Consider the following 23,109-nt stretch of genomic DNA (forward strand, 5'->3'; position numbering starts at 1 on the left):
ATTCTCTGACGTCTCTTCAGAACAATGGCAAAAGTGTTGCTAAGCGGATCTTGTTGGAGTTGGAGCTGATATTGAAGAGCAATTACTTTTTCTTAAAGAACTGAAACGAAGGAAAGAAAGACATTTTGAGATTTTCCACCGTCACTCCACTCGCAGTTCAAAGTATTCAAGTACAATATTCCAGCTTCTGAGGGAATCAAGGCATCATGTTTGTTTAGAATACAGGTAACAGCTCCTGTTATCTGCCAATCACTGTATTGCACAACAGCAGCATATTGCCCAGAGGAAAATTCTACTGATCAGGTTCAGAGATTTGCTCAAAACCACGCCTTCAATTCACTGCAGTTATTACAGCAGGGAGGACTTTGATACCTCTGACTTAATGCAAATGTGTGTACTATCGTACAAACCTGAATTGTTTTGACATGAAAAATTTCATATCATATACATATAATAATAAATGAATAAAAAAGTACTGATGTGTATTTTCCACAGGCAACGAGCTCAAAACAAGTCTGTGCTTCAGAGATTCTGAGGAACTGAGCTTTCTAGGTAGCGAACTGCACAGGTCACAGGTTGGAGAGAGCAGCAGAATCTCAGGTATGTGTTAACAGTCGAGGTGATAACATGCCACAGATACAGCAGGTTTTAGCGCTTTATGGCCCGACATGAAAGCTCACAACAGATTTCCAGGGACACACAGTAGAATTACACAGAAGAGGGTGTACAGTGTCTTCAAATGCCACAAACTCCTCATTAAAAACTTTCTGATAACGTCGAGACGTGTTTTCTCTTTCTCTCTCGTTAAAATCCAACTACGTGGGGTGAAGTGTATTCTTGGTTGGGAGTTTTCCCACAAGTGAAGCTCCGTAGCACACTCATTAGTCTAATGCTCATTTTGGCAGGAGTTTGCCCATTAGGTTGATGACAGGCCTACTTAGACTGATCTAGCGCTGGCATGACACCTCCACACTTTACACAACACCAACACCACCGTGCCCGGCGCTGCCACACAGCTTCTTAAACTCGGCGCACATTACTGCCTCGTACGGTCTGAGAAACTCTTCAGGTTTGTGAATGAGGAGCTGGCGATGGGAGAGTATATCAGAGCACGCAGATCACCAGCGACAGACTGGTTCTTTTTATGTTCCTGAAAAGAAATTTGCATTAAACCAAAGCAGAAGCCAAAGTGCAGCTTTATCCTCGGTGTTTATCTCCTGTGTGCTGATTGAAAGAGCAGAGGTGAAGAAGTGGACAGGACGCGTTTAAGGAATAAAAGGTCAAGTTTCAAAAGCACTTTTTCGAATATAGGACATAATGAAGATCTCTTGTATGTTTGAAGGTCTTCTGCACAATTTAAGTTACCAACTACCAGTAGATGTTAGCTGGTGTTAGCTGCCACCAGTGGATGTTCGGGACATAACTTCAGTTGTGCACCTTTGCGTTATCAATTGTTTTGGCCTTGTAATCGAGGATAAAGGCCGAACTTGAGGGTACGCTGAGGCTAAAGGTAAATCTGATTGTCTACAATTATTATTCAGCTTATTCCCGAGCTATAGATTAGCATGTTTACAACTCATGAGTGTTCCCGTCATCGGAGAACTGATATGTACACAAACAGAAATGAGAATTAGAGAAGTAATAACTACATATTCCTTTCTCGAACTGTCTTCCAGCAACACACTGCATCTTTTAATACGTACACAACTAGAAATGTTGAAAATGTTAGTATGTGTGGAGTTTTTTCCCCAAAAAGACCCAAGTTCGCCAACATGTTCTTCAGTGAACTCTAAAGGTGCTTTTGTATGTTTTTACGATATAAAGAGAAAACCAAGCTAGCTGTTTGTTTCTGATTGTTTATTTGATCAACAGACTTCAGTGAAACCATGAGTCACTACGGTGACATCATCACAATGTGATACCACCTAAAATCCATAAACAGCGCCCGATGTTAAACGGTCCAAACAAAGTTCACGGCCTGAAGCTGCCACTGTAGCGGTGATGTGCATGTGCCACACTAGCAGAGCCGACTGGCACTGCATTGCTCCCACTGCTCCACATGTGGTGAGCATTAGACCCAGGTCATTAAACACCGAGCTCTCAAACTGCTTCTTCTTTTGTCTTACGTTTGTTTACGTCCGTCCAAAAACAATGGATCCAAACCATCTGCTGAGTTTGTTGCCGGACAGAATACAGCCACCCACAGAGCAACAAGAATACATTTCACTTAAAACCAATTATGTGTTTTGCAGACATGAGGATGACATTAACTGTGCTGGGTTCAATACAGTGGATAGATTTGGAGAAACTTTATCTTTGATATATCGATATTCGTTTAATAAAAATGTCAAGTAGTGAAAATATCACCATTGAAAAGCTTGAATCTGCTCATTGGTCGAATCTTTGCTTAACGAACGACCTAAACAATTTATCAGCTATCAGCATTTATGGGAATTTATTTTCTGTCACTCTAACCCTAACCCTATTTTTGGGGCTTTTTTACTCAATAGGACGGAGAGAGTTAGTGGTGAAAGGGGGACAGAGAGAATGTGGGGTGACACGCCTAAACTACACCTTAACCTAACCTTAACCCAAACATCGACCTAACCTTAACTTGAACCAAAACCTAAACTTAACCTAAACATATCCTTAGCCTAACATTAACCTTAAAGTAACTTTAACGTCATCTAAACCTTAACCTGAAACTAAACCTCACCTTAACCTAAACATATCCTTAGCTAAACCTTGACCTTAATGTAACTTTAACCTAACCTAAACCCAAACCTAACCTAAACGTATCCTTAGACAAACCTTGACCCAAACCCAACTTAAACTTAACGTAACTTTAACCTAATCTAAACCTTAACCTGAAACTAAACCTCACCTTAACCTAAACGTATCCTTAGCTAAACCTTGACCTTAATGTAACTTTAACCTAATCTAAACCTTAACCTAAACCCAAACCTAACCTAAACGTATCCTTAGACAAACCTTGACCCAAACCCAACTTAAATTTAACGTAACTTTAACCTAATCTAAACCTTAACCTGAAACTAAACCTCACCCTAACCTAAACATATACTTAGCCAAACCTTGACCCAACCTATAACCTTAACCTAACTTTAACCTACACCTAACCTTACTCTTAAACTACAGTTTAACCTTAATCTAACATTAACCCAATCTTACCTTAAACCTAAACAAAACCTTACCTTACAACATGACTTCACCTTAAAATGTACACACGCACGCACACACGCCGGGTGTTGTTCTTCCTCTCCCCGGCCACAGGAGCTCTGAGGCCGCATGGCAGAGCAGCGGCTCGGGGGCCACGCTGCTCGGAGCTCAGGCTGGAATCAAACTCTCACCGGGACAATCCGGTGACCGAGCAGCAGCAGCGGGGAAATAAACCGAGGCTGCGGAGTGAAGACAACCAGCTGAAGACAGCGGGGGGTGCAGATGAAGAGGACTCACCTTTGAGACGGTCATGTGGAGCAGACGCCCCGGCAGGTGGTGGTGGTGGTGGTGGTGCTTTTCCCCGAGCAGGAGTCTGTGCAGCGGCGCTGGAGCTGGAGCAGCCGGTGGAGGAGCTGCCGGAGCCGGGACGAGTCGCGTTACAGCACCGGGGGCTGTGGCTGCATGGTGCTCATTTAAAAGTCATGATGCCCGGCCTGTGACCTTGAGAGTCCCTCACAAGTACAAACATAAATAAAGATGGAGAAGAGCTCAGAGGGAGAAGATGTCTCTCCTGATCACCGCAGCCACCAGGGATAAACCCAGAGGAAGAGGAGGATGAAGAGGAGGATGAAGAGGAGGAGGATGAGAGGGCACAGGATGCGACGAGGGAGGAGGGAGGGAGGGAGGGAGGGGTGAGGCAGGCTGGAGGATTTAAGAGATGATAATAATAATAATATAATAACACCGATTATTACTTAATTATAAAATTAAATTATACTTGTAAAATAAGTTTAAATAATATTCTATTACTCATAAAATAAAAACATATTTAGGTTTAATTTTAAAGAGGACCAAACCAAGTTTCAAGTCACAACTAAATACATCTATACTTTTACTATTTAGTATCTTATCTGAAAACCTTTTGTTTTGATGGATCATTTGTTCACATTTCAGAGGGAAAAACTGGTCTGTAAACTCCACATGTATTTCTGCTTTACATAACTTCAATAATAATGCTGATAATATACTTTCTTTTTATTACACAATTCATGCAGAAAATGCAACACAAAGTGCCTGACGTGATGGCAGGTTAAACTCAAACTGGATACGATAAAACAGCCAAAACATAACACATTTAAAATGTTCTAGTATGAGATATAAAACAAAACAACCATAAGGTAAAAGTTGAGTAACTCTTTACTATATATTATACACTAAGATCCATTGTTATAAACTGTACATGTAAAGAACAGCTTCACCTCAAACAGCTCAAATAATGTACATAATAAAGTTCTATTATCAAAGGTCAATTTCAGCAACATCCTTTTTAGTCAAGTAAAATTTGAAATGTAGGACAACTTACTGGCAATTTATTACATTTTACACACACACATATAAATACATATATGAACAGGCAATAAAGTACTAATTACACAATGTAGTGCAGAAAAAAGGAGGAGGAAGAGTCAGCTGGTGAAATGTCAGTAGAGTAGAGATGTGACATGCTGTTGTACACTATGTAATTGATATCACTGTATTATCAATAGATTCCTACAGTTCTTCCTGATGAGTTGGTGTCTTAGAGCTGTTTGTTATTAGTTCACTGAGCAGCTCCTCTGTGATGAGGCTGAATTCATCCTTCGATACCAGAGGGAACTTGGAACAAGAAATGCAGAATCACATGTCAGACACATAAGTAATATTTCAATAAGTGTTTCCAGCTCTCATGTGAGAAAAGGCAGAAACACTCAATGAAAACGTCCTCCTGTAGTTTAACAGTGACAGAAATGACCGGCCTTCAGTTCCTATGAACAACAATAACCTGAGCTTCCTCTCAGAACATCCAACTTCTGCATTCAAGTCATGTTGTGATGTTCAACAGACACCTTTGAGTCTGTTGCCTCCCGGTGTTGAAACTCAGCCATTACAAGGTGATTCACACAATCCACTCAGGTTCATCAGTGAAATGAACACATGACCTTTAACAACTGAGACAGTGAGGAAATGACCACACTGATGTTTTCTTCACGTGTCAGGTTCAGTTACTGATCAGTGTGTTCACAGAGAGCAACTGTACAACAAGTAGAAAAGTACAAATGAGCTGTTTTGGATGTTAGTTTTAAATTCTATTTCTTCACGTGTTCAGATTTCTGACACTGTTCCATGGTCTTCATCAGCAGATCAGGATGTAAGATTAGTAAGAAATCCAATCAAATCCAGAGACCTGACAGATTTCTTATGCGAGTACTGTGCTTTCCTTTTAGTTTTCCCTTCTGTTGTATGTAGAAATCACAGATTCGTCATGTAGCGAGTGATTAAGGCACATCTTCATTTCTAAAATTTATGGAAAATCTCCTGACGAGTCTGACTCTCCAAAGGACTCAAATATGTCTTTCCTGTATGAAAGGTTCACCAGCTGCAGCTTTCAAATTAATATGATCGATTAATATGATCTGTAGAAGCTGTGTTCACAACAGAGAACATGTTACCTGGACTGTATGTGTCACATTTGTCAAGAACCGTATATTCATCATTTCTTTGGTAGAAACTTGTTAGATTTGCCTTCAGATATTGACCCTTTGAGTTTGTTCAAGTTTGTGCTGGAGCCAGAAGTTTTATGTCCTTTCAGAAAACATCAGTTGTCGTAACAGTGGTTATGCAAACACAGCAAAGGCAACAATACACAAACTCGTTTCCAGCTGATCCTTTGGTCTGGGACACCAGTGGCCTAGAAAACTTGGTGCTTTCACTTTAAAAATGATTTTTATTACAAAGCCCTGAAAATCCTGTTAAACCAACGATTTCATCCTGAAGTAATATTCACATATTAATATTATCAAGGAGCCCTCACATGTTCTCTATGAATAATTTAAGATGATGCCAATCATGTCCATGTCAAATAAATAGAAGGAAGAGTTTTATTCCGGAGGCTAAATTTAATGATTTGTAAACAGAAAGAGAAGAAATTAGTATTTTACCTTGTTTACAGTGATAACAGCCATTATTCCTTGTGTATCTCAGGTTTCAGGGAGGCTGTGGCTCAGGAGGTAGAGAGGATCATCCACTAACCAGAGGGTCGGTAGTTCAATCCCTGGCTCCTCTAGTCTGCATTACAACGTGTCTTTGGGAAAGATACTGAACCCCAAACAATAGCGCCAAGTATAGAAAACTGAAGGAGGTCGATGAGACAGAAAAGCACAGAGCCCATTTACCACATTTTCCTAAATTGTCTTTGTATTTTAACATTTGTGTGTGTGTGTGTGTGTGTAAATGCCCTCGAATAATAACTAGAAAAAGTCATTCATGAATCTTTCACATTTACACATCAGAGATCTTTGCACACGACCCATATGTAAAAACGTTATCCAGCCAAATGTGTCAATAAGACAAATACCAAAGTCTGATTGTGGATTTAGTAAAATTTAATATATCTACAATCATTTCTCCATACAGGCATACAGACCCTTAGATTATTCATTTCAATGTGGCTCATAAATCGATAAGTTACACAATATCATACAGAAGCTGGATGCCAGTACTGGACAAAAAAGTTGCAAAAATATCACTTTTTGTCTTTACATCTTTGCTCTCAGTGTTTTGCAGCATATTGCCGAGCAGTCCGGTCGCGTCGCCAACTTCCGAGTGTTGAAATACTGTAAAACACCAAACTCGCACTGACTCGGGTATGAAGGCAGACGAATTCAAGGTGCAGCACAGTGACATGTGGCAGGTGGTTCTGGTGCATCGTGTGTCTGGTGAGAGCAGGAGAGCGAGATGGGGAAACACCGGCGCCAAGAGCCTCTCCAGCATCTTTATGATAGAATAAGAATTATATCAAAGCTGTTCATACTTGCAGTATTTGCTACATTTTTAAACCGGCCTCTCTTAATGTTCCAGATAACTCTTGAAAACTCTTGTGTGTTGAAAATAACCTAGAGTTTTATTTTGTGTGTGATCACAAACTATAAACGTTACAATAAACACACGACTGGTAAAATCCATCACAAACCGATGGAGAGAGGAGCAGAGATGAACGCACTGACATCTTTTAGCCGTCACTGAAAACTGGAGCCTTATCTTGAACAAAAACATAACTAATATGTGATGTGATGAGGGGGTGAAGAAAAATGAAGATAGCATGGCAGCTGGAAAAAGAAACTCCATCAATATATTAGTCCTATTCTTGAGTTTCTCACGTGTCTCTGTAAAGTCTTTTTTCTTGCCTTCTGGCAAACAAATTTCCGTCTTTTCCTTTTTCTTCTTTCAGTGTTTTCCTTTAATCCTCCTCTTCATCCTCGTCGTCGTCGTCTGTTTGGTCCCTGGCATCGAGGTCGTCTTCATCTTCCACCTGTAAGGAGAGCATTACAGTCTAACTAAAGCAAACAGACAAAACACGGCCCAGCAGTTATTTTCCCATAATAAACCAAACTAGCCAGGACATCTCTACTGATAAAAACTAGTTCACTGATGGAGCTGGAACCAGTAAGACGAAATCTACAAAGACAACCAACAATTGCATTGACTGTTTCCACCAGTTTCCACTAAGTCAGAAATGAATGGACTAAATGTCCCTGTCCCCGGGCAAAGTAACATCATGAAGTTTCTTGCCAACTCTCAAAGTCTCTCTATAAAAAGTTCTACCATTGTTGAAACTTCATCCTCTCTTTTTAGAAGACGGACATAAACACGGACAGAATGAAAACAGCCTTCTGTGTGTTTCCATGTACGAATCTAACGTTGACCATAAATTAGCCTTCAGTCGTCTGCAATTACTGTTGCCCGCTCACAGCAATACACAAGGCTTCATAACTGAAGCGAGTGACGTGACAAATCCTTTTCAGAATTCTGTCCTACCTGTTGCATTCTGCTGGAGCAGCAGTTCAAGTTGGTCCAGGGACCTTTTTTTCTTCTCCCTCCCTGTCATTGTTTATCTTCAGATTCCTCTACTGTCACCAATCTAAGGTTTTTCTACTGCCCTACACACTGAGCCATGATGAGATAATGTTCAAAGTTTAAACTCCTCTATGTCCTGATTAGTTTAGAATCTAACACTGTTGGTTTTTCTACCGTTTCTCCCAGGCCTTTGAGTCTCTGCTTGAGGCTGTGGATCTTCTGGTCCTGGTCGGCCAGCAGCATCAGCAGGTCGTCCTGCTCCTTCTTGGACTCCTGAACGTCCGTCTGCAGCTTCGCCTTCTCCGTCTGCAGGATGGCCACCGTGCTGGTGGCAGAAGCCAGCTGCTGCTCGAGGTCGGCCCGGCTCTCCGACAGGCCCTTTGTCTCCCCCTGAACCAACGAAGAAGAGAGGGAGAGGTCACGGCAGGAGGACACAACAGTGACGGAAGAGATAAAGAAAACAAAGAAATTTAAAACATCTCTGAAACAACAGTTGATTAACGCATGTTTTCGTATTTTGGGGGACGAGAAAAACAAGCACTAACATCTGACTGATAAACAATCTAGAGTGTGTATTTACACCTGGGTGAGAATAGTCACAGAGCAGCTGATCAGCTATTTAAACGCATGTGAAAAGTCTCGTGGCTTCCAAAGCTCCTCCACTGGGAAAGTTTTGGTTCAATACCATACGGGACGATGCAAATTGTTAAATAAGGTGCGTTCTAAAAGTCTGTGCCACTCTGAGGCACTTCTTTAACACCAGTTTCTAGCTCTAGTATAAAAAGCAGTTAAGTCGACATGAGGCAGAGGTCATGGGGGATGAATGGATGAGTCAAGCACAAAACTTTAAACCTGGAGACTAGACTAGACTTCTTTGCCTGTGGTCACTTTGGTGCAAATAGCATCTGATTTAATAATTTCAAGACATCACTCTGCTGTTGTATAAAAGATTAAGCTCAGTGAATATTGTCTGTGCACTGTGTTTAAAAGAGCACAGACATATTGTATCGTAGCAATCATACAAACCTTGAGTCTCTCTGTCTCAGTCGTCTGGGCTGCAAGTCTGCTCTCTAGTTCTGCCATCTTGGCCGTGTCTATGGAGCTGTCGCTGCTGGGGACTGTGTCTGAGGACTGAGAGAAGCCAGACGAAGGCTCATTAATTTACAATCTGTTTAATTATAATGTGATGCATTTGGCACACACTCTTATATTCATACACATTTACCCCAGCTTCTGCTCTCCTGACAAGTTCTTGTCTCTCTGTCTTCAGCTGGTTGATTTCTGACGACTTGGACTGAACCTGACTCCTCAAAGCCTCCAGCTCCTGCAACAACAAGAAAATAACACAAAACACAATATAAGAATCCATTATCACAAATAAGACAGATGAAAAGAACAAACCAACAGTGATTTGATCTTACTAACAAAGTATTGTTCAGTCAAACTGGGTTAAAGTGTATAATGATGAAGAATCTCACCTTGAGTAGTTCTGTGTTCTCTGATCCTCCTGCTGACCCCTCCGCTGTCTGTGCTGCCTCCGCTGCCTGTGCTGCCTCTGACTTCTGCAGGTAGTAAAGACACAATACAACATTTTCACTGGGACGGAGGGAAACTCTTCATACTATCGTAAGATCATTTTAAGAATTGAGCGCCAACTCACCGTTATTTTAACTATCAATTCGTTTTTCACTTTAAGATTACAAAACACACACAGACACATGTATACATAGACTCTTACTAACCAGGCTGTTGATGAGTGCGTCTTTGTCACCGAGTTGTGTCTGGAGAAGTGTCTGTTGCTTGCGCAGCTCCTCCACTTCCTCTCTGAGCTGTGTCAGCTCCTCTGTCTGCAGCCCGTTCACCTGGGAGCCGTCTCCCTGACCGTTAGACGGACTCTGGTTCTCCTTCCCTGAAGACGAAAGCACAATCACACACATAAGAGAAGATGAAGAAATGTGAGTTGCATGTTGATGTGACGTCTCCGTTGATTGTCATAAGGTAAGTATACACGTGCATGGTACAAACATCCCGCACACTTCATGTTCCTGTGGTAATGGAACGAACATATTAAATGATAAGTCAGCTGATGACAGATATTCATTAGAACTATTTTAATAATCAAATGCTTGTTTTAGTTACTTTTAAACAAGGATTCCTGACTTTGCGTTTTTAGCTTTTCACCTGAGATGATTTGACGCTTTTCTTAGTCAGGACAGTAAATTGATCTTGGATTCTAATGTGATGTTCAGAAAAAAACCCTCCATTTTCTGGCATCATAAAGATTAAATTATAATTATATGTTTGGGAAAAAAAAACTTCAGATTAATGGATGATGAACAAATTATTAATCGCAGTCCTAAATCTAATATGAATAATAATAAAATAAAGTAATAAAATAATTACACAGATAGCTGTAAATCCTTAATCTTACTTTGAAGCAGAGTCCAGCATGATGTAATATCTAAAACTCCTTTCAAACTACAAATCGCTGTTTTCATATTTATGTTTGTTAAGGTGAATAAGATTATTTCTGTTTCTTTATAATCTTTCCGATCGTGCCTGTTGTGGCCTCATGCTCTCGGTTGTATAACTGTATCTGGGGATGTCACTGCATATCTCCTGTTGCCCCATATCTCTCGACGGAGCAGTAAAATGTCATCGTCACTGGTATAAGGTCCAGAATTAGAACAACAAGGCCCAGGCTGATACATATCTCCTTTTCCTTTCTACAGGACAAAGCAACACCAACAAGCTCTGGTGGTGAACCCACCTAACTTCAGCTTGAGGATGTTGTACTGGTCTTTGTGCTGCTGGATCGTGGACAGCTGCTGCGTGACGGTAGACTGCATCTGTTCGTTCTGAGACGACATGGAGTCCACCTGCTCTTTGAGCTCCTTGATCTGAGCATCCTGAAGATCACACAGTTCAAACAAACCAGTCAACGTGACATCAAACGCAAATAATGTTAGATAAGTGGAAATCAAAAAGGATGTGTAGAACTGAAGATAGTTGTTCTACTTAGCTCCTGACCTGTGTGTACAGTAAATGTCTGTTTACCTGTTCTCTGATCAGCTCTTTGTACTGAGTTACGATGTTGTCATGTTGCTCTATTGTCTTCTTCACCTCCTCTTCCTTTTTCTCCTCCTCACTGGATTTATGAACCGCCTTGGTGATAACACCTGTTCAGAGTAGAGGGTCACATCAATCCTAAAACCTCATGAAACTGTGAAGCCGTCATAATAAAAGAATCCTCGCTGGAAGACAGAAAGCAAAGTGTCGTACTGACCTTCCAGTTCTTTGACCAACTTGGTGAACTCGTGGTCAAACAGCATCTGCTCTGGAGACGGGAAGACGGGCTGTGGCTTCTGAGCCGCTCGCGAGTACAGCTCGTGTTTGGTGATGAAGCAGAGTTTCTCCACAAAGTTTTCCTTTCCAATTCGCTTCTCGATCAGCTGCTTCAGCTTATCTCTGCAGAGGACAGAGAGGGTGTTAACCAGGACGTGGCTTTCTGATGGTCACAGTGGTGATGAGAGGCAAGTAATCTGATTGTAACCTTATTTCTCAACGGTTAGGATGAAGAAAGAAACTTGGGTTGCTTAATCAGAGTAAGGTCATTAAGGCATTTTTGCTGCAGAAAAACCTCCTAATATGTGTTTACAAACGTAAAGATACTGTCAGTGCACATTAATTGCACAACAAAGACCTGGAGCAGTTCATATTTCAATAGAGACTAAATGGAGAGCAGAAATTAGATGAAAGCTCAGTGGTTGTATCTGTCTGTCGTCACAGAAAGAAATTAAAACTAAATAATAATTTACACAAAAATACAGAAAACATGAAACTGTGCTGAGACACTTACTTGGTGTAGTTCTCCAGTGAGTTGTCGTTGTAATAGATGCAGATGCCGAGCAGAAGTGCACACAGACCCTGGACCAGCCGTTCATCCTCTCCCAGGTTCTCTGAGATCTGAGCTGTCAGCTGCACGAGCGTCAAGTGAAGGACTCATTTGGGACTTGACTGAATTTTAAGATTATATAGCTCTGGATTCCCCTGATTCATTTTCAAAAAGTTGAAAACGTAGACAGTTGTGAAATGAATGAAAATGAGAGATGGCTCATGAGCTGCCTGAAGGATACAAAGGGAACATTTTCCTGATTGTGTAGAAAGTGTGTGACAGCGATCGGACAGTTGCTGATCCACGTACACAGCAGCATGAGGAGGCCGACCCTCGTCTGGACTTTACTGCCCTGTAGAGAACACAGACAAAGAAATGTCAACATATGCATCTGATATGACAGAAATAAACTGACCAGAGTCCTAAATAGACCATTTTCTAAAGTTTAGACAATGAAGTGAGTTAGTGAACATCACAGCACATGACTATAACCAGGATCCTAATAGAAACCAATATCACAATTTGATCGAATTTGAATCCTGGTCATAGATTCTTAGTTCAAATTGGATTATGAATAGAGCAACCATTTTCTTTCTTTTCCTTTAAGACCATGTTATAATTAAGTATGAAAAGACACCTAAAGACCAACAAAGTTACTGCCATCGTCTTTAATGTGAAAGGGAAGGTCAAAAGTGCCTGAATGTGAGTTGGTGTTAAATAAAAAAAAGAGCATTTCTAATAAGGTTATTTTTGTCATCTAAACATGTTGCAGGTAAAACAAATGTGAATCACTCCGTATTAATCAGAAGCACTTTAATCACATCAACTATTAATGGTTAATAAGTTATTCACAAACAAAAAACTAGGACACAACTAAAATAACTACAATCAGTTTATTCAAACAATGTTTGGTTAGAGCGTGATGTTCTGTAACAGGAAATTATCAGTTATAAATGCCTACAAAATATTATTTTTTCAGTCAACCATCAAGTTTACCTCAAGTTCTTTGCAAATAATTGACTTGTGTCTGAAATCACAAATTGGAATTCTAACTTTTCTAGCTATCAGCACATGCAAAGCAAAAGCTGTTAAATGTGCCTTTTGATAATGAAAAATTAACTGTAATAAAAAACATAAAAGGCGATCATGCGTTTCCATGAAAACAGATTTGAGAAACATGTGCGAGGTTTAAGATCTGCAACAGATCTCAACCTGGATTCTCTTTCTTTTTACAAAAGCAGACTTCAAGTGGACGTTTACAGGAAACAATTCATCTCAAATAACAGCAGAAAAAATAAATGATGATTTCATGGAGTGGAATGTAAATTGAAAAAATCGGAACAGATCTAAACAGTGCAGAGACGAGTAGAATGTGTTTCTCTTCACTGTAGCTGCTCATAAGCTGCTGCATTAACACCTAGTTCACAACATGCTGTGAGAAGCGCAGACCTCAGCTCTGTGGTGACACTACTGATGATCTGAGCGATGACAGTGTGCGTAGAAACTTAGCAGCATTCCAGACTACAGAAAACTTACGAAATCACCTTTTGAGATTTTGTCTCCAAATTTGACGTAATGCAAAAATGAAGAGGAAAACAAAAGAAAGGGAAATGACCACATGTATTATTTAAACAAACATACGTCCCTTCTGTTTGTGTGAATGACTTTTAATTAAAACTACAGAAACAATATCCCTCTCTTTAGAGTGAAAACCAACATGACAGTGGGTTTAAAGAGAGCGCCATCTGAAGACACAACATTAACACATTACTTTAACATCACAAAGCGATCTGACCACTCTCTTGTCAACCTGGAAGCGTGTACAGTCGGGAGGACACAGCCAGGGCCTGGGGTAGGAGCAGTGTTCTGGTCCAACATTATGTTTCAACTAAGGTCCGACACTAATCTCCATGACAACGATAAAAGTGGTTTGTCATCCAGGAGAAGGGGTGAAGGGTATTCACCACTAAATTAACCTAACCCTAAATACTGAACCTTTAAAGTGTTAAGGGTTTTATGCAAATATATGCAGCAAGATGCTCCAAAATCTTATCACGTCATTTATTCCATAATTAGTTTCTGTGATCTGCATGACGACCTAATGCACCATGGTGGTGAGACATTATTATTGGAGGCAGAGCCTCCCACCAAGTTATTCTCTATTACCTCTCCATTACCTCTCTATCATGTTGGGCAGACACTGCCCAACATGATAGTGAAGAAGTCTTACTGAAGTCTTACAGTTTTACTGTGTCCAACAGTTTTACCACTTAATTTGACCATGAGGCTGAAAGCTCTGTTATCATCTTTATCTCACCACACCACTATGAAACAATCATTGATCCTTGGTCTACTGTTTTCAGATACAAGGTTTCTTTTATAAACTGCCTTAAGCTCAAACATTGCAGTCATCATTAACAGTCCTTTCTGGTAATTAAAACACAAAGCACGAGTTATGCGACAAGGTTTCTCTGGCACTGCAAAACCTAAGCTCAGACCCAGAAGGGATGATAACCCAAACTGCGGTTCAGTGCAGAGACAAGAGTGATAGCTTTCCTCCTCCACAACACGCAAACGTAAATGACTTGACCCTGTTTTTGACCTCCAACATCTTTAGTATTCCCAATCCTAATGCTCATTTTTAGCAACTCCTGAAAAAGAGAGCCTACTCCCTCTTCTGAGATACAGAACTTTAAGTAGAGTGTGCATGACCCTATCTATGAGGTACTGTGCAGCCTCTGGGATGTGGGCCGGTTTGGGGTCTTTCAGAACTAGTCCATATGAACCCACAGTAAAAACTGATTAATCCTCGGGAGTATAAACTATATTGAGGGTCCAGTTAAACCCGAGAGCGAAGCCTGAAACCTGCTGCAGCACAAACTTCCTGAACAGACGCTTGCAGGAGAGCAAATGGTCCAAGATCGCAGTTTAAAGCAGGTGCTAGGATAATATCAGCTTATATAAAAAAGATCCCAAAAAAACAGCTGCTGTGTCCCGTTACTCTCACCCTCCCTCGGGTCAGGTGTCCACTTGTGTTCTTCCCCACACTCCTCTCATGAACCCGGTGAGAGCAACTAGAGCTTCCAAATCTGTATGGAGGACTGCACCCGCGTGCCACCGTTATGAGGAAGAACTGGGTCATAGCCATAGGTTAGGAACAAAGAAGGGGTAGTGAAGAGTTAAAGGGAAGCAGGATCCCCCAAAAACATGGGCCATCAAGACCCCTACTACAGATGCCAAGCCGAAATAACCAGGACACGTGCCGCCCAAACACTGAAAACACACATACAGACACATAACACACTCTCTTTACTCACCCGCCGGACGATCTTATCTCCCTGCAAAACCACAATAATGTGACACGGTTCTGTTCACTGTTGTTGACACTTGAGTTTGTTTTAAGCTACCCAGACATAATCAGCCAATCAACATCTCCTTCAGTCCTGCAGCATGATCTTTATTGTCCTACCTGGGAGAGGATGTTGGTGCACTGCTGCAGCAGAGAGACGGGGGGTTTGCCCAGGCTGGTGGCAAGTTGAACCCTGAGCAGCTGCTCCTTCTGGGTGAGGTTGTCCTGCAATGCGTGAGCCAAGGCCACAGCGGCACACCAGTTGGACAGAGAGTCTGCTGAGAAGAGGCCTCCGCACAGCAGCTGGCCCGCTGAGATGGAGTTGGCTGTGAAAAAGGAACGTTAATCAGTACATAAAGGATCACACATACATATAGCTGAAGATGCCAGAATGTAGATAAACACTTACACTGTAAAGTGACGATCCATACATTTATCCTAATTGTGTGTTAAATGCTTATCATACATTCACATGTGGTGTAAATATCTATTCATTTATTCAGTTATTTTTCCCTGCATCACATTGTACATTAGTCTGTAATTATTTTGCTGAATTGGTAACCTATTACTTTGAAAGTGAATGGTGCCAAGTATGATTCTGAGGGAGCAGAATTACATTTTTCCCCTCAGAGAGGTGGGATATAGGTTTCAATGAAACTTCTGACTGCTGTGTTTGACACGTTCTATATACAAACTATATGAAAAATCTAGAAAACTATAGCAGAACAACTGATGAGGTCACTAATATAGTTCTAATCTTAGTATAACTAACCATCAATAGTGGAAGGCAGCAGTGTCGCCACTATCTCCCCCTGGCCTTTCTGGTTTTTGTAGAGGAAACACTGGAAACAGTAGAGGACTGCACAGCGAAGTACAAATGGTTGCCTCTCATTCACCATGGACATGAGCAGGACCACGATCGCTGGTCTGTGAAGAGATGAGAGAGGAGAAGTTGGGTCAGTAGCTGGATTTATTTTCATATGGATATGGGAGATTTAATGTTGTGCCACTGGCTGTGTGTTACCTCGGTGGGTTTGAAGGAGCATTGACAGAAGCAAAGTAGTCCTGGTTGACCTGTGAGCCCCTGATGACCTCTGATACAGTGTTGATGGTCTGAAAGAAGGAGGACAGATAACAAGCTTGAAGTGTGTTTTTTATTAAATGGCAGCCAAGCCTGAGTGAACATCAGTACTGGGTTAATTATTGTTATTAGGGATACCTCAGTGAGGATGTCAGCAGGAACACCGGTGGCCATGAGGATGGTGCATAACTGCTGCAGCAGGCCACACTGGTACATGGACTTCTGACAACTGGCTGTCGCACCAGGAGAGTTTACTGGAGACACCATGACTCGCACCAGCTGGGATTAGAATCATAACCCTGATTAGAATAATTGATAATTTGAATATTCGATGGAACAGTTTGACATGAGTGTTCTGCTTTACCTGCAGCATTAGGTGGAGGTTGGTGACCTTCTGTGCAGACCAGCCCGAGTTATCGTCACCGACCTCGAACCAGGGCTTCATTCTCTGGATGTAGGAGCCCTCCTTGAAGAAATTCTGGTTGGAGCTGTTGTTCTTCAGCAGGTTGAGCAGCAGCAGCAAACAGTCCTCCACCACGATACCTGCACAGAGGGAGGAGGATGGATCAGGTCAGGATATAGCTCACAAGACAAACAATAATCTTATTTTTGTACTAACCACAATTCTTACCTCCATCACTGCTACCTTCTTCTGTAATAATATCCAGGAGCCGCTCAAATGCGCTCTCAAACGCCACAATTTTCTGAATGGCAGCGTTGCTTTTAGTCAGCTGCTGAAGCAACAGCAATCCCTGTTGGAAGATGGGAAACAGGCTGTCATGCATCTCCAGTAGGTCTGGTTATTGTGGCATTACATCAATATTTGTTATGGTTTATAAACCTGTATTCAACACTTCAGATTCTTTCATAAGTGGTTTAGTACCAAATCAAAGAAGTACTCACATCGTTGCGAATTACTTCTCTCGAGTCTGCCAATAGGTCCATTAGTCTGGAAACACCTGTGAAATAAAACATGTTGGTGAGAAACCTCCAGAACCGACAGATGGCCGCAGTAAGAGACGTGAAATGGGAAATATAAAAATTGAAGGTATAGCCCCCCGAGTAAAATCCTGGCATTTAAAACAAGTCTGGTCTGATATGCAAAGGATGAACTCACCCATGGGGCTGACCAGAATGACCCCCTGGACCTGGGTACACTGATTCTTCAGGAGAGCAGTCAACAGCTTCACCCCAGGCCAACGCACATGAAAGTCAAACTCCTAAAATAACACATAAATACATTAGGCAGCTGTTGAGACAAATGTAGTAACACAGATGTCGAGCCACTGGTGCAGAAACGTTTCAGTACCTCCAACAGAGAGAGAAGCAGCGTCACATGCTCGGGCTCCTGGATGAACGTGTCTGTAAACTGAGCACCGAGGTCATCTGCCTGCTTCTGGGCATTCTCATCTGTGAGGGGAGATCAGGGGCTTATTTTAGAAACCAGAAATACAACAGGAAGACTTCTCTCTAGTGAAGGAACCAGTTGGATTGTTCAAAAACAACCAGCCTGAGTTACACAGTGATAATTACTGGATCTACAACTTCTCACAACCCTGAAAGATGGTGCGAGATCAGTTTTGATTTGCTGCTGTTCAAAAATGAAGCTACAACAAATATGTGAATCTGTCCAGTAAATGTGCAAATGCTCAGGGTGATTCTTGTGAACATGCCAGCTGGAGGAGAAAATGGGGCGACACACAAATAAGGGAACATCTGGACAGAAGGGTATTATTATTATTATTATAATTATTGGGATTCTATTGTTTACACACAAACACACAAAATATTTAATGTGGGATGGACAAGAAGCTTTAGTATAACAAGCTAGCACTAAACAATTATATATTTTTATTTCCTCTCTGATGGGCTGTTATCCCAAATAAAAAATAAAAAAACATTTTCTCCACCACCTCAGATGTTATCAAGCCATGCAGATAGATTTCTAGATTTATTTATCCCTGTTTAAATATATTTATCCTTAAACCTCCTTCTGACAGGATTTATTGTCCTTGGGGAGGTTGGCTGATTTAAAAAATATATTTTTATGAAGCAACATCTCTTTGAAGAAACTATGTCTTCTCTAAATAATCCAGGTTACAAACCCTAGTGAAAATAAAACAAACTATCTGCACAGTTAGATATGTTTAGAGGAATGTGAGGATATGTGTTTTGTAATTTGGATAAACTGCTACATACAGAAAACACCTGAACCCACAGAATTCAATAATTCAAATTTGCAGTTTACTATAGTAATGGAACAGGTATTAAAATGTGGGGGAAACTAAGGAACAATAAAAACAACAAAACAAGTTGGAGCAAGTGGTGTATTAGTGAAGCATTATTACCACCCAAACTCCTACCAGTCATTTTACCAGTACCAACTGATTTTTAGTGAAGTTAGTTCTCTAGTAGTACAAAAATAACTACTGCACACATGGCTAAGTTTCAGTACTGACCAGGCGCAGACACATTCTTATGCTTCCCTGAGACAGGGAGAGGGGTTACTGCGTCTGTGAGGGCAGGGGGAGAGGACGTTTAAAGCTTCAACCAAAAAGCTCAAATTCATTCAAATACTCAAGAGAAATATAGAAAAAGAGCAGCCCGACTCCCATGAAGACATGTCAGTGATTACCAAAACACAGCCTTGAATTTGTATAATCTACTTGAAATCTGGACACAGCAGGAGGTCTTAAAAAAAACAGACTGATTTTGTGCTGCTTTTCCACATTCCACCCAAGAAGAACCCAGGATGTGTGAGTGCTGCTTGCTGGGGGGTTAGAAAGGGGGAAACATGCACAGTCAAAGAGTTTTACCTTCTGATTCATCTGTAGGGTTAAAACATGGAAGAGAAAAAAGAGACGAGAATCTTTACATTGAAGCACTCATCATCAGTGTATAGAAGAGGGGAATGCAAATTAACTGAAGTCCAGTCGACATCAACTGAGCTCATTTCACACATGCAAACAGAAAAATGGCTCAGTCGATCAGGATCATTTATAGCAGAAACATAATTAGGAGGAGTTATAATTAAATGACAATCAATTAAAGGTAAATTCCATGATTTCTAATAATTGTGAGGGTGTTTAATACCTTGCTCTTCCTCCTCATCATTGCAGATGATGTTGTACAGTGTGTCCAAAGCATAGCCGAGGATTTCCGAGTCAGACCTGTTCAATATGCGAGGAGAATGGGAATATTAACAAAATGTAGGTTTCACAGGCAACAGATCTTGAGTCAAACCAAACATGCCCACACTTCACTTTATAATAATAGATACAAAGCTCTCAACGTGACAGATAACAGATATAACATGGACATACCTGTCTGTTTGCAGTATGTTAATCAAGTGATCCATCGCCTGTGTCCCAACTTCCATGCGATATTTCTAAAACAGATTATAAGAAAGTTTATTTGAATAGATTCTCAACAGCAATGTGATGCAAATTAAAGGAAAAATGAAAAACAAGATATAAAAAGACAAGGCAATATTAAAAGTAACTATAGTAATTTTGCATAAATCCATTTAAGATTATTAAAATGTTCAGACTAGATTTTATTTTTTAAATGATATAATATAAAAATATAATAGTTGTTTATTGTCCAGCCAATTATCTGTCAGTGAAAGAAGTCTAATTAGCACTAATATCAGTAAAACCCCAAAAAATTTAGCAGCACCACAAACTCAATAAAAACTGAGGGTTTTTATTAAGGACTAATTACACTGCATTACTTTCAACTAGGTGTACCCATGACACTGTATTTCTACTGTAGTCATTTCCATTAACTTCTGCTCCTACTTTACCTTAGACAGAGACTTGAGCGCCCGGACAGCATCTCTGCGGTCTTCCAGGAGTGTTGAGGAGGCCACTCTGTCACACAGCTTCTGGATCTGTCAAAAAGAGGAATCATCATTGCTGTTGTTATTTGCATGTTTTGATTGAGGCAAGAAAATGTCACAGATGATCTTTTAGTTCCTGAAGCAGTGGTCTGAGGGGGTCATGATACGATTAACCAAAGAGGATGAACACAACATTTTGTAGATTTTTGGATGGTTTTATTTGTCATGACAGAAAAATACGTGTTCTTTTGTTTCAACCAAAAGAACCTGACTGACGATTGTCTGACAAGTTGTGACAAGTTTGAATCCCTTTGGAAACAGCAATGACATGAAAGTTTCATGACGCATTAAAATACTCTGGATGAACATGACGATATTAAATGTTAGAAACTAGATGCTATATGAGGATTTGCAGTTAGTTTATATTTAATAGCTGGGGCTACACAATATATTTTAATCAATAGCATTATAACAAAATATAATACCTATCAATATAATGCTTATGCATTGTGTAAACACAGTGAGGAGGTATAACATAATTTATTTGTAAAATGTTTTGGTGTTCCCCAGTTTAAAACCACAACCTTCACTCAGGATCAGAATCAGTGTTTAGACTTGAAATAAATAATAATCTGTTGTGATCTTTTTTTCTTGAAATAAACCTTTAGCCATTTGGTCCTATTAATAAACACTGAAGTGAATATATTTGGGTTTTTGGAGGCATTTTCCTTATTATATGAAATTTATGACTAAAATCAATACTGAAAATAATTACTAGCTGTAACCCTGCAGGTCTTAAAACAGTTTCTTTATATACAGACTTTGAGAATAACAAGATGAAGACGTGTTTATATTTAGTATTTTCTCTCCAGACTGTTGGATGTGAACATCCAGCTGTATTTGTAAAACTGTGGAGCGACTGTCAGCTGATTTACGATCTGTGTTATTTCATTCATTTGTTTATTCCCTGTAGCTGCAGGCGGAGAAACAGGGTCAGAGGTCAGAGACTCTGCTGTGGACTGACAGATCCGATAGCTAATTAGCCTTCTGACTAGCTCGCTGTTGTTTACTCACGGAACCAGGCCCCGGTGTCTTCAACGAGCCCAGTGGCGTTTGTTTGGATAAATAAATACATAATAAATCGGTGGAAATACTCAATTTATTTATTAGTGAGCCTCGGTTTGTCTCACACTCTCACACACTCACACACAGGGGCGAAACCGAAGCTAACAAGCCGCAGCTAACTAGCCGCAGCTAGCTAGCGTCTCTCCTACCGTCTCGGCTCCGGACGGCTGCGGCCCGGCTGCCTGTCCGGCTATCACTCCCCTGAGGAAGTTCATCCTCACTGACGTCCTCTCGGTGCCCGACTCAACACGTCTCTCCGGCGGAAGAAGCCTCCGGACTCCCCTCTCCGTGCTCCGTGCGGCTAATGCGGGTAAAACCGAAGGAAACACGATGATGGGTTTTTTTGACTGTGTTCACTGCACCCAGCGAGACCGGAACAGCGCCGCGACTGCGCTGCGCATGCGCGGAAACGTGGCGATACGTGGCTGATCAGCAGCGAGTGAAGGAGACATTTAAAGAGCCAGAAAACTCATTCATTCACATACACTGTATATATCATTCATATATAGATATATATATACATACAGCATGGATATGAAAATCATATATATATATATTTATTTAGAAATTCACTAACATCCTTTATCCTAACTGTCAATTTGACCCAAGCAATTAAAGACTAATAATTATAATAATCAAAATGATCACCCAGGTTTATGTTTCAGGATCTTTATGTTTCTTTGTTGACTATAAATAGCCCCTTGTGTAAAACCTTAATTTGTGTCTCTATTTGTAGTTGTTTTGTATTCATCAGAAAGTACAATAGTGGCTCCTGTCAGTGCTGTTGTAGAATATATTATATCGGTGAATCATTACTGACTAAACAAAAAGCATTTACATTTTAATTGCTTTATGTCTGTCTGCTATCATAGATCAGCTGATAATCCTCCACTAATTCCTGATAGGTGACTAAAGGCTTTGGTGCTGTTGCAGCACAGGCCCAAACATCTGAAATGATTTACCAGCTGAGATCAGAAATGTATGTTACTGCTTTAAAATCTTATCTGTGAGGGAATTTTAATGTATTTCATTCACTTTTAAAATATTTTTCTTTAGATGTTTTATTTTATTGTTGTTTTATCGTCTTGTGAAGCACTAGTACATTTGTCAAGAAAAGTGCTATACAATTATTATTGTTTTTTTTATTAATAATTTTTCCTGGAATGTACATTGCTTAATTAAAATAGCAACGTGTTTTTAATCTTATATTACAACACTAATATCGAGGCTCTTTGTAAAAATAGAGACCGTTATTATTTGAGATGACATTTACTTACATGGCTTACACTTTAAAAAATGTTTCATTTTAACCACAATGTCGGACAGGAATTTGAAATTGTGCATATGGGGACAGATAAATATCTAATCAAGGATGATAAGTTGATTTCTTGGTTCTTGGGCAAGAAACTGTGTGCAAAAACTTGAGCTTTTAAAGGACGCTGGGTAACAAAATGTACAGAAAGTGGAAGGAGCAGGGAATCTGACAGTTTTTTGTTCCAGAGCCTTCTGGATCATACACAATATTTCCCTTTTGAAATGTAGTGTAGAGGTATAAAGTAGCATAAACTGGAAATATTCAAATAGTACTCAGTTAGGTGACCTAATCCAGTCAGTGGATGGTTTGTACGTGTTTGCAAAAGGTGCTGATGATGCCAGGTTCACACGGGGAGAACCTCAGGGTCATGCACACTCACCTTCTGCAGTATCTGTCTCGCCCCCAGTTCACAGAGTAACAAAACAACAGGTGG

The 23,109-nt window shown here is 40.5% G+C and overlaps 2 protein-coding genes across 8 annotated transcripts in view; both read right to left on the minus strand.

Moving 5' to 3' along the window:
• coro2a (coronin, actin binding protein, 2A) overlaps positions 1-3,780 on the minus strand; it is a 33,880-nt gene extending 30,100 nt beyond the window's left edge. Inside the window, exon 1 of the mRNA XM_034602747.1 lies at positions 3,475-3,780. Within this exon, the coding sequence (XP_034458638.1) occupies positions 3,475-3,489 (15 nt within the window). The 5' untranslated portion in view covers positions 3,490-3,780. The remainder of the gene's footprint in view (positions 1-3,474) is intronic.
• A 3,671-nt stretch (positions 3,781-7,451) lies between these two features.
• On the minus strand, positions 7,452-21,788 carry uso1 (USO1 vesicle transport factor). 7 transcript variants are annotated; one of them, XM_034601969.1, is made up of 27 exons: positions 21,511-21,788; positions 20,201-20,287; positions 19,719-19,783; positions 19,489-19,565; positions 19,212-19,223; positions 18,855-18,908; positions 17,705-17,805; positions 17,513-17,615; positions 17,299-17,354; positions 17,027-17,147; positions 16,760-16,938; positions 16,534-16,674; positions 16,339-16,427; positions 16,087-16,241; positions 15,435-15,640; positions 15,283-15,303; positions 12,207-12,317; positions 11,930-12,048; positions 11,357-11,538; positions 11,128-11,249; positions 10,841-10,979; positions 9,813-9,979; positions 9,549-9,632; positions 9,296-9,394; positions 9,097-9,201; positions 8,245-8,460; positions 7,452-7,525 (listed from the first exon to the last, which is right to left on the minus strand). In XM_034601969.1, the coding sequence occupies exons 1-27, from the start codon at positions 21,574-21,576 to the stop codon at positions 7,454-7,456; spliced, it is 2,949 nt and encodes a 982-aa protein (XP_034457860.1). In that variant the 5' UTR covers positions 21,577-21,788; the 3' UTR covers positions 7,452-7,453. The 7 variants fall into 7 exon arrangements, with proteins under 7 accessions (XP_034457860.1, XP_034457869.1, XP_034457879.1 ...); XM_034601978.1 differs by having other exon boundaries at positions 9,549-9,610; positions 9,803-9,979; XM_034601988.1 differs by lacking the exon at positions 19,212-19,223.
• Positions 21,789-23,109: the final 1,321 nt, after the last annotated feature.

This window comes from Hippoglossus hippoglossus, chromosome 1 (assembly GCF_009819705.1).
Source record: "Hippoglossus hippoglossus isolate fHipHip1 chromosome 1, fHipHip1.pri, whole genome shotgun sequence".
Lineage (NCBI taxonomy): Eukaryota > Metazoa > Chordata > Actinopteri > Pleuronectiformes > Pleuronectidae > Hippoglossus > Hippoglossus hippoglossus.

Excerpts from the sequence above, each read along its gene's own strand:
- uso1 (XM_034601969.1), bottom strand. The coding sequence starts at position 21,576 with ATGAACTTCCTCAGGGGAGTGATAGCCGGACAGGCAGCCGGGCCGCAG. Across the intron at positions 16,675-16,759 it reads ACCTCCACCTAATGCTGCAG|CTGGTGCGAGTCATGGTGTC; the intron begins GTAAAGCAGAAC and ends TTCTAATCCCAG. Across the intron at positions 11,539-11,929 it reads TCACTGGAGAACTACACCAA|AGATAAGCTGAAGCAGCTGA; the intron begins GTAAGTGTCTCA and ends TGTCCTCTGCAG.